At 52.4% G+C, this 11,610-nt stretch overlaps 1 protein-coding gene across 3 annotated transcripts in view; it reads left to right on the forward strand.

Moving 5' to 3' along the window:
- The window catches only part of CLMN (calmin), a 107,075-nt gene extending 95,965 nt beyond the window's left edge, over positions 1-11,110 (forward strand). The window contains exons 10-13 of one of the 3 annotated variants that reach the window (XR_008661712.1): positions 2,624-2,820; positions 6,615-6,679; positions 7,312-7,382; positions 9,492-9,568. Coding sequence is in view for 2 of the 3 variants with exons in the window: in XM_055304466.1 (XP_055160441.1) it covers positions 2,624-2,820; positions 6,615-6,675; positions 7,312-7,382; positions 9,492-9,660 (498 nt within the window). In the remaining variant the exon portion in view is untranslated. Of the gene's footprint in view, positions 1-2,623; positions 2,821-6,614; positions 6,680-7,311; positions 7,383-7,744; positions 8,834-9,491 lie in introns of those variants that run through there. The other 2 variants (XM_055304466.1, XM_055304467.1) reach the window with 2 other exon arrangements.
- The last annotated feature ends 500 nt before the right edge of the window (positions 11,111-11,610 follow it).

The following is an 11,610-nucleotide window of genomic DNA, read 5'->3' on the forward strand; positions in this document are numbered from 1 at the left end:
CCCTTGTTTGGTGGTTGTGATTTTTCTCTCTGAGGAGAGAATGAGCATCTGTGTATTAATCTTCAAATTCTGGAGAGCAGCCTGGCAGGGCTTGCAGCGCGGGAGACAAAGGTGGATTGCATGGTGGTGTGGGTGTGTAAGGCGGATGTAGGGTAAAGTGAACCCCAAGATAAAGACAATGCTCTGGCTCGTGGCAGGGGAGAGTCAAGGCTGAGTGAGGGGCTGAAAGGTGCTCAGGGGAATGAGAAATCCTTGCATCTGGAGGGCTGCAAGAGAAAGGGGCATTATCAGTAGCCTTAAAACATTTAGGATTTTTTTTAAGATTTTATTTTTATTCATGAAAGACATAGAGGCAGAGACATAGGTGGAGGGAGAAGCAGGCGCCTGCGGGGAGCCCGATGTGGGACTCGATCCCAGAACCCAGGGATCATGCCCTGAGCTGAAGGCAGATGCTCAACCACTGAGCCACCCAGGCGCCCCAATGTTTAGGATTTAGATAGGCTAGAAGTGGAAGTTTGCTCTTATCAGTTTGCCAACCCCAGAAAATGCACTGGGTGGAGCAGAATTCTCGGACAGTGACAGCCTAGAAGCAAGCATCGCAGGAACCGTTGGCCCTTTGGGATCACCCCTATTATGTCCGTCTTCGGACAGAGAAGAGAAGTGAGGGTAGTCCTGCAGGTGCCAGGACCCACCTGCCATCTGCCCCTCCTGCCCCCAGGGAGAGGAACCCGGTCCCGGGCGCCCACCACCACCCACCCACTGTCTGTGACTTGTTGGAAGCCAGCCCAGCCAAGCAGGCTTTTCCAGCAGGAGACCCCATGATCCAGTGGGGTAGAAATGTCCTGCAGTGAGATCAGGTCTTGGGATCCCCAGGTTGGCGGATCATGACAACAGCTACAGCAATTCGCCGGACTGTTAAGGGACAAAAGAAAGGGGACTGGGTGGGTGGCAGGAAGGAAGCCTAAGTTGCATCTCTGCTATTTAATGTGGCTTATTAGCCGCTCACTTCCTCTCCCTGGGCAGACCGAATGCGGCCTCAGAAATGCAGACATGTCATTTTATTCTCTTCTGCTTTACAAAGAGAGAAGTCATTTGCCAAAAGCAGGTGGTGTGGGTATGTGTGCCTGTGGGCAGGTCTGGGCAGGTGGGCAGGGTTCAGCCTGTGACTGAACGAGTCTCGGGCTGGGAATGAGATTGGGAGATGTAGGTTTGAATCTACCTTCCGCTGAGCTGAGCATGAGCTTTTGGGGAGAACTTCATTCCTGGATGAGGCGGGCCACCGTTTGCGTCTCTGGGCTCTGGCCTGCCCCCTCTGGCTCTCGCCCATCCAATGGGCAGGCACCCACGGCTCCCAAGCACCCCTAGAAGTCTTGTGGGTGAGCAGAGGGATGGCCTGTGGCCCAGGATGACAGGCGGGGCCTGTGAGTCTTGCCTCTGGGCACATAAGATGACATGGGAGCATTTCTCTGATACTTGGCTCTTCTTTAAAACATAACAAAAGGAAAAAGAAAAAGAAATCTTCCAACAGCACTAGAAAATGGAAAATTTGTTCTCTTAGTCTTTTTTTTTTTTTTAAAAAAAAGGTCCTCTTCTCATTTAACCTTGCAGAAAGGTAGCATTGGCACGTGGGTGACAGGGGAAGGACCAGCATTTCAGGAACATTTTTAATTCCTGCTCGGAGCCTTGTTCTCCTGGGGTGTGACCAGCTGGCCACTCTACTCGTATTCTGACACCTGTTGAGCAGACTCTTCCAGCCCCTTAAGGGACTCTCGGGAGGTGGCTCCAACAACCCCCGTGCTCCTCGGCTTCTTAATTTCACTCGGGAACATTGCCAATGGGCTTCCGAATGCTGGGTGTGGACATTGGTCAAAGAATCTTCCTTGTCAGATAAATGCTAGAGATGTTGCTCTGTGCCACCAAAGGCACAGTGAAGCTGTCACCCCACAAGCTACAGGTCTGCCTGTGTGTGTACCTCTCCCAGCTCAGGGGCCACCATTGCACCTGTTGGCCCACCGGGCTTCCAGGATCCGCTCCTCTGTTTAAGTGGGTGATGGTTGCATTGCCCACTGTACAGGACATCCATTATGGGAAACACCGTGGTATAGTGAGAAAAAGGTTGATGATTATTTTTTAAAGATTTTACTTATTTGAGAGAGAGAGCACAAGCAGGGGGCAGCAGGAGAAGCAGGGAGCCCGATGCAGGACTTGATCCCAGGACCTCATGACCTGAGCCAAAGGCAGATGCTTCACCAACTGAGCCACCCAAGTGCCCCAGAAGGTTGATAATTATTATACCCATTTGACAGATGAGACTGAGGGTGAGAGAAATAAAGTCGGTTGCATAAGGTGACTAACTCAGGATTCGAAACCAGATCGTAGTGACTCTGAAATCCATGATGTTTTTATAATCTGTGGCCTTTGCCCTCTGCCCAGGGAGCCCGAGTGGGGTGGGCTTCTCTGCCACGGCAGGCTGTGCTGCAAGGACACCCCAGGTTGGGCAGGACTGGAAGGGACACCCTAGTTTCCTGGACTCCAGGTGGAGCGGAGCGCTGCGGTGGGGCGTCAGGCACGCGACCTCACTGCGAGAAAGGCTGACTTGTATTCTGGTTGTCTTGTCCTTAAGGCCCAGGAATTCGGAAACTCTGGAACCTTAGCAAACTCTTTAGAAGAGAAGGTAACGGGAGAATCAATCAGCAGTAAAAAAAAGGAAAAAAGGAAGCATGTGGACCACGTAGAAAGTTCAGTATTTATAGCACCCGGCACCGTCCGATCCTCAGATGACCTAGAAGAAGACACTGGTGATCACAAAGTCCTCTCCAGGTATTGTGCTGCTATCTTCTTACCCTGGGGACCCAGCTAGAGAGTTAGTCCCTGAACTCGTTCCATTCTTGGTTTCTGATTCGGGGGTTGAGTGGGGGCCCAAGGGTGGGAGCAGACAGCAAGGGAAACACGGCTTCATGGTTCATACAGAATTCATCTGGCCGAGGGGTCCTGTGCTGGGACCAGAAGCAGATTCATCCTCACGAATGTCACACAGAAGCTGGACATTAATGGGGGTCCAGGGAAGTGAGGAGAGTTGACTGGCCTCAGGGGAGGAGGAAGCAAGAGAATCATGGGCTTTAACTACGTGCAGGAAGCTTCTAGTGCACATCTGCTCTGTCGCTCCCGAGGGCGCCGGGGGAGCTGGAGTCGCCCCGGGGAGATCACTGAGCTGCCGAAGGGCAGATCCTGCTTTCTCCCCCTTATCATTCAGGGCCACCAAGGTCATTATTGAACCTTGAATTTAATGCCTGAATGCTTCCAGCATTTCCCCTAGTCCCCCCATGAATTCTCACAGCGGGGCCTTAGGCAGGTGGGAGGGACTGCACATCACCACGGTGGGCACGGAGGCCCTGCTTTCCACCTGCCCTGCGCTCTGCTTCTGCACCTGCGCTGCAGGGGGACAAAAGGAGCCTAGATGGGGGCCCAGGTGAGGGGCGAGGCACAATGAAACACCACATCCCGCTTCGCCCGGGACTCCCCGAGTCCCTGTCCCTGCAGAGACCTGGAGGGGACCGTCCGGCAGACATTGTGGCTTAGCAGGCAGGTGGTCCAGGCTCCCATCTCCTCCCTGAGCAGGTCATTGGCAGTGCTCCTGGGGCGGTCCCTTGGGGAAGAGATGACATGCAGGCGTGCCCCCTCTGCTGTGCTGGGCGTGAGGGTTGCTCCTTGGGTTCAAGAGGCAAATGCAGGTTTCGGACCTCAGAGGCCCTCAGAGGCGGGTGGAGAGGGTCGGGCCGCCTGGGGGCTGCGATGGCCTTGGAGCTCAGCACGAGGGATAGCGCGGGACTGGGATTTGGGAGCAGGAGAGAAGGCATTCCGGGTGGAAGAAACAGCCTGAGCAAACAGCAGGCACCTCTGGACGTGTTGGGCAGGTGTGGGGGGGTCGGGAGGCAGCAGGGGGAGCACTGGCTGGAGCATCGTGCGTACCGGCTGCAGCAGATGCGCCCGCGAAACCCGTCCCAGTGAAGATGAGATAAGCGGGTAAATGTCGGAAAGGATAGGTCCTCTGGGTGGGTGTGGGACGGAGGCCCGGTTGGCTTTTCCCGGCAGCGGCCTGACGGCTCTGCAGGCAGATGTGTCCAGAGCAAGCAGCGTGCCCCCTGCCGCGGCCTCCCGGCCACCCCGGGCACAGCTCTACAGAGTACAGAGCGTCTTCGCTGCGGGAAAAGCCACATGCCCTCTGCAAGCAGGTGGCGCAGAGGTGTGCTCCTTGGAGGGAAGGAGCGAGGACCCCTGGAGCCGCTCCCCCGTGCCATAGCAGGTGCCACCGCCCCTTTGATGGCCGAGAAAGTGAGTTCAGAGAAGTCATTGCCTGGCCCAATGCTGTTGAACAAGGCTGAGCCCTGGGCACCTCCCCGCCGGACAGAGCATGTCTTCCTGGCCGTACCCTGACCCGATCACCCCTGGGGCTTCCCGCTGGTCTTGTTCAGAGCGTGCAGGACCTCTCACACCTGTCTCTCCAGACGCATCTGGATCTACTCTTGGTCACCTGCCTTACCTGCCAAGCACCTTGGCCTTCATGGAGATCTTTTTTTTTTTTTTAATGTTATTTATTTATTCATGAGAGACACAGAGAGAGGCAGAGACACAGGCAGAAGGAGAAGCAGGCTCCATGCAGGGAGCCCAATCCCAGGACCCCGGGATCATGACTTGAGCCGAAGGCAGATGCTCAACCACTGAGCCACCCAGGTGTCCCTCATTGAAATCTTTGAATGCCTCCCAAGCTCCTTTGCCTTTGAGGACCCTCTGTCCCCTGCCTGTTCCCTGTCTTACTTCGCTGTGTTTCGGCTCAACTACTACTTCCTCCAGGCAGCCTTCTTAGATTCCTCTGGGCTATTTTTAATCCCCCCTTTATATGTCCTTAGAACATATAAAGAGTCCTACTCTTTATCTTCATGACATTTATCAAAATAATCATTTCTCTGATCATTTGTGTAAGGCCGTATTTATCATCTGCTCTCACCCTAGACGGCGAGGCAGCTCTCTGGGGGCAGGGAGGGCCTGCAGCACAGCCCTGGCATTTAGCACCACCCCTGGCTTGCAGCTGGCCTTTAGTAAAAACTCTTCTTCGGGTGGATGAATAAATGGATGAATTGCCCTCTCAGCCTGCGGTGGCTGGGCTCCCGAGGAGCCGGGCCCTCAGTGCCGAGCCCCGTGCCGGCACACAGTAGGGCTCTTGATGACGCTTGCTGAGAGGATGAAGTTGAGGAGGCATTCCTGGATGAGCCTCCTCTGGCTGGTACTAGAACACAGAAACCACCTATGGGAAAGTGCTCCGAGAGGGCGGGGGAAGAGCGGGAGCCCTTCCTGATGCAGATGTGCTTTTTTACTAGAAAATACTAGTGGGTATTAAGCAGGTGGGGCCCACCTGCATCTCCAGGTACTTCCATGAACTGATCGATGCTCATGGGACAGTCCTGGGTCCCAGGCACTTGAGGTTCTTTTTCCTTTGCGGTGCATTTTGTTTTGTTTCTATGCTGTGGTCCCTGCTGGGGAAAACTAGCACAGGCTTTGGTTTGAGGACAGGACTGAAATTTCCCTGGACCTCACCCAGCGCCTGGCACATAATAGGTACTCAGTACCTGTTAGCTGGAAACATGCCCAAGGCAGGGGAAGAGGTCGGTGAAGTTTCAGGAGGGCAGTGCAGCGGGCAGGAATAGCAAGGCTGCCAATGATGAATTCCCTGGAAATAAACTCTTGGGTCAGATGCCTTTTTCTTGGATCCCAGGATGCCACATGGTAGCTTTACCTTAAGGAAGCTGAGATGACTATGTCTGACACCCAACACCCAGTTCTCCTGTTGAGCACCAGACAGGGCCACTGGTACCTGGAGTATTCTGTTCTCAGCACCAGCACCGCAGCTCCATGACGTGGTGGAGGTGGGAACAATGACCCATTTTGCAGATAAGGAAAACTGATCAAAGATGTAAAATGCGTGGCTAAGGTTGCCAGTGAATCAGGAGCCCAGGCCACTGGCTGGGTGTCTTTTGCCTCAGCCCTGGGTGAACCAGCTTTAGTAGATCATCAGGGACACGTTGCCCATCAGCCTCAACGATTCGGTCAGAAAAGTAGTCTCCTTGCGCAGGAAAGGAAAAGAGATGGCGCACCCAAGAGCTAGACAAGCAGAGAGCAGCATCCTGCACGGAAAGGAGCACCTAGAGAAGGAGTCCAGGTAGCGGGTCTCAGCCCAGATCTGCCATTAGCATGCAGAGGACCCCCAGCAATTCCCAGATCTCAGGATGCTTGGAGAAAGACCTCCCTTCCCTCCCTGAAGCCCTGGCACTTAAAAAAAAAAATCGTGGTCTGTTTTCTATTTAAAATTCTTTCTCACTGTTTTTTTTTTTCTCTTGTAGATGAGGCCACAGTGTATCTTTAATATCCATCCCATTATTTGTAAGCACACCCCACCCCAACTGGGCATACTGGATAAAATTTCTCCTTTCCTTTGCTGGGTCTGAATTCCTAGCTTGCCTAAATCCACCTGTGGGAGACTTGGGATGGGGGTGACCGTACGACTGAGCCGTGAGGAGCTCCTGGTGGCAACCAATTCAACATGTGTGTTTGTTTTTCAGGACTAGTCACAGTGACTCCAGCATTTACGTTCGACGACATACTAACAGGTCTTTGGAATCGGTTAGTATGTGAATTTCTTCTTCTGTGTGGCCCCTGCTAATCAGTTCATTTCCATCCTTCCTCCTCCTCAGCCCAGAGCTTTGAAATTACTGATGTGCAACAAATATACTTTTGGATAGAAGACAAGCAAATTCAAACCTTGTCGTTAAGCGTAGTCCAATTGGATGTCCCATTTGGGCAATAGGGGATGTAAATAAATAAAGTGATGATCATAAAGCCCGAAGGCCTCTTTGTCGTAAAAAAAAATGCATCCAAGACCCCCAACCCAACCCCCGCGCACACACCCAGGAAGATCGCCCTCAAAGACAGAAGCGGAACAGAGGTGGAGGATCCACTTTACAGTAGCAGCTCCTTAGTGCTGGGTGTGTTGGGACCCAAAGCACCGTGGTCTGCACCACCCCGATTCGGGTGGTGGGTGGCGGGACCCCTCTGGTTCACTTAGGCAGGGGTGGGGGGAGAGAGTAGAACTCTGTAGATCATCAGTTAGCAGTTTGATTTTGGAACTAAAATGTTTGCAATGTTGAGAGAAGCATGGCGTGCTCGGCTTCGTGTGTTTAAAATCATTTTATTTTCTGTTTCAGAGATTTCATCTTTACTAATTGGGTTGCGGGGTTTTGTTTATAAATTTCACTGTAGGATCATTTTAGCTATGTTCAATTGAGGAACGCAGCAGATCTGGATGACCGAAGAAACCGAATGTTAACCAGGTTGGTGGCTCCACTCCCAGCTTTGTGGGGTTTAATTTTTTTTTTCTTTTTTAACTATCCAGCCTACCTGGTTGGGGTGGCTCCCCTCCAGCTCTCCTTTGTTGATGGCAATAGTAATAGTCTGAGGTAATGCAGAAGAGCCCCGCTCCAGGGCAAATGCATGAGCTATAAAAGCAGGAGGGAGAGTGGAAATTGCTGGACCCCTGTGGGGGGGACGAGGTGCAGAAAGTGCTCCCGGGGCCCGAGGCTGCAGGTGCATTTACTCCGTGCGGGGTGGAGCCGGGCAGTAGTGACGTGCTGCGGTGCGTGCTCTCCCGTGTTGTAGCCCCTGACAACGTGTTCATTCTGTGTCGCCACTGCAGGTACAATACTCAGAAGCTCACTGAGCTGATTTTACAGTTTTATGGCATCAGAGCAGACATGAAGAGGGAGTGCAAACATGCCAGGATGTCTATGAAAGTATTTCTTGCTGTTGGAGAACTAGATGGCCCAGTCTGATATTGCTGAAATGCTGTAAAACTGCCCATTTAGAACACAGGAGACCAGAGAAATCTCGCTAACTCTTGACAATCCTGAGATGCCCCGACCCCGTTAAAGTGACCGAATCACTTGATTTTACTGACTTTTTTTTTTTTTTAACTATTTGCCCCGGATTTCAGTTGGCTTGGAAGGACTTAGATGATTGGAATGGAAAGCCTCTCTGAATATGGCCCAGCGCCTCTGAGTGTAAAATCCCTAGAAGCCTACCCGTCTGGCTTTTAAGAAAGAGGCAAGACCTATTTCCCTCGGCAAGACCTATTTCCCTCACCTACCGTAAAATGGAAATATTAATTCACATTGTCCACCCGACATGACGTCCTCCCTAGGAAAGTAGTGCTTTTCACTTTTAGGAGATAGAGATTTTGAAAATTGAAACTAGAAGGTTAAAAAAAAAGAAACTAGAAGGTCGAGAAATGCAGTCCTGCTTTCCATGTTTTTGAGCATTGACTAGCTTGGTAATAAAAAATATAGTTTAAATTTTTTTAAAAAGGTTTGAAGAAAGAAAAATTCTGTCCATTGTCCTATGTGAATCCGTTTCCAGACCAAAAGGCAAACGTTTAATCCCCCGTTGGCCTCACCTCTGTCTGCATCGGGAGATAGTTCAGGGATGAGGTGGTTCTCTCTGTCATAATCTCCACCGCACATCCCAAATGACCCTAAAGAAGCTTACATTCTTGGCTTCTATAAATGCAGCTCTAAGCAGAGGTCCCCAAACCCTTTCCTTTTTTTTTCTTTATTAAGATTTTATTTATTTAATTGAGAGAAAGAGAGAGAGATCACAGAGGCAGAGGGAGAAGCAGACTCCCTGCTGAGCAGGGAACCCGACATGGGGCTCGATCCCAGGACCCTGAGATCATGACTTGAGCTGAAGGCGGATGCCTAGCCAACTGAGCCACCCAGGCACACACCCCCCCAACCCCTTTCCAATCAGATTATAGCCCCATCCCTCTCCGTTGTGAGAATTGGGAGCTGTGGTCGGTCACCACCGCATCCTTCTGGGCCTTATCCAACCAAGCCAAAGCAAAATGTCGCTTTGACACCACCTTCTATGAAACAAAAGAAGAAAGATGAGTCTGACCAAAGTCAAACTGGTCATTATCTTCAAGGTTCTATCCCAAAGCCAAAAAGAAAAACTTGGTGGTGGGGGGTAGAACATGCCTCTGTCTCCAGTGGCTGTTTTTAAGTGATCTGTAATCAGGGAACTCTATTCCTTTAGATGACTTACCACGTCCCCCTCTGTCACTAAGGATAGCAGAGTGCTGTCAGTATGCAGCTCTGCCTTCAGGACACTGTGGCATAAAGGAAGGTGTCCTGGTTGGGGGGCTTAGTCATCGTGTGGCCTTGAGCAAGCAAAGCCACTGCACCCCACAATCCTCAGTATGCCCATCTGCGGCGTGGGGCTGACGGCTTTTCCCTGCTAGGGTGGTGCAGTTGGACTGAGCTTGTACCAGAGCGCAGAGCGCTGGGCGGCCCCCTGGGAAGCCCTCAGCCCTCTGGGGAGGCAGGGGGGCGGCCATCCAGCTGTAAGGACCTGCTCATAACTGCCCTGCCTGTGTCTTCCTCCTGCAGGAAGGCCAATAACTCCGGTGAAGCCACGTTGCCGGAGAGCCAGAGCCCACAGAGCGACTCTCTGACGCAGTTTGTCCAGCAGCCGGATTTGATGTATTTTATTCTCTTCCTCTGGCTTCTGGTGTACTGCCTTCTGCTGTTCCCACAGCTGGACGTCAACAGACTCTGATGCCCGCGTCTGCATAATAAAAACCACAGGCCCCTGACCAGGGGCGGGAGGGAGCTCTTTTTACTTCACTTTATTCGGGTTCGGAAGGGGCGCTTCTGCAGACAACTGAGGGCCTCAGGGAAGCAGCCCCCCGACCCCCCGCTTCTCCACGGTGTCCTTTGTGTCCTGTAAGTCCCAAGCATGCTCTCCTCTTCGGCTGCGTCCTCGAAACTCAGGTGTGTGTTTGGCTGAATCGTTAGATGGGGTTTGCTTTTGAGTGCCTTGCTTTGTCAGGTATGAAGCATCTTTGCATATTTAGCCCTAATCTGGGTCGTGGCTCATCCCCCACGCAGGTTTCTAAGGGCGGGATGGAGGAGGGTCCTCCTGATGGGGAAGACGGGGAGACATCTGCTGGGAAGGAAACTGCCCCGAGCTCCTCCCAGAGCGGGGTTTGAGTGAAGGCACTGGGGGTCTGTGCACCTGCTCTCATCTGGCTGTTGGTTGTATCCGAGCAGCACAAAGCTGCGAGTTCCAGGAACACGTGTCCAGGAACGGGAGGCCCGAGGGAAGCGTGGGGGCTGTGTAGTGAGCTGTGGTGCACTCTCTGTCAGCCTACTTTTGGGGGGAAGCTGGGAAGGGTAGGATGTAAATTTTTTGCATTGGCTGAATTGAGGTTAAAGCTGTGATTTTCAAATATTTGCCACCAATGGAACCCTCCTTTCAAATGACTTCTTAGTGGGGGAGAATTTAGATTCTCAGCTCAGCAGACACAGGCCAGGGCCTGGGATCCCTCCCACTTTGCCTCGCCAGCACCCCCAGCTTCTACTGATGGCTCCCGAGGCCTCTGCGCCAATCTCCAAGGCCCCACAGGGTCTGCCAAAAGCTCCTTAAAAGCCCAGAGGAGGAGCGCAGGAGTGGCTGGGCTCAGAATAATAAGTCCGGGCTGCTGTTCAAGCTAGGAGTGGCCCAGCCACCACCTGCCTTTTATGTACACCTGCGACAGCGTGGGCATCCTTTGTGGTCGGTCATGATGGGATTCTTGAAAAGACTTTCTGGAAGGTACCCCGAGAAGTAGACCAGAACAGGCAGTTTGTGAGGTCTCCCCACCCTCCCATCTTCCTTCTGCCCTGCAACCCCCAGCTCCCACTTCCCTCCAAGATGCAGGGCCATGGTGACCCTCCTCCCATCTTTCCTGCCCCTGCAAGTGGTACTCAACAGATCACAGACCATTAGGTCAGGAGAGGCCTCAGACAGCCTCTGGTCTGCCAAACCCAGAGAGGCAAAGCAGGTTGACCAAGGCCATGCAGCCAACCAGGAACAGACTTGCAGGGGTACCCGTGCCACCATGAGCTGTCACCTCTTTGAGGAAACTCATGTTGGGCCCATGAAGGTCCCAGGAAAAAAAAAAACTAAAACTAAATGATTAGATTAAAATGTCCTCATTTATTTTTTTTTTGTTAAATTTTTTTTTTTAATTTATGATAGAGAGAGAGAGAGAGAGAGAGAGAGGAGAGACACAGGCAGAGGGAGAAGCAGGCTCCATGCACCGGGAGCCCGATGTGGGATTCGATCCCGGGTCTCCAGGATCGCGCCCCGGGCCAAAGGCAGGCGCCAAACCACTGCGCCACCCAGGGACCCCAAAATGTCCTCATTTAAACAAAACCAAAAACTGGGGCCAGCGACAGCCTTTGCTTTGTACTCCTGTTTTCCCCGTGAGGAAGCTGCGTGCGCTTTCACGCTCGCCCCCCGTGACTTTTGGAGTGCCCTTGATGGTAGGGACAGCTTGCCGGCTGCCATGCCGCCAGTTGTTCCTCCTCCAGAAATCCCAGCTCTCTCTTAGCAAGCCAAGACGCTTGCTTATTTCAGGCAGCGCGTTTCAAGTTTAACCGAGTCCCAGCATGGCCCACGGAATTTACGTAGCACGTTTTAATCGATGACAGCCAAAATCCCATTCTGGGTTTAGCCTGCCTT

The sequence above is a fragment of the Nyctereutes procyonoides genome, unplaced genomic scaffold (genome assembly GCF_905146905.1).
Source record: "Nyctereutes procyonoides isolate TBG_1078 unplaced genomic scaffold, NYPRO_anot_genome, whole genome shotgun sequence".
NCBI classification, from domain to species: domain Eukaryota; kingdom Metazoa; phylum Chordata; class Mammalia; order Carnivora; family Canidae; genus Nyctereutes; species Nyctereutes procyonoides.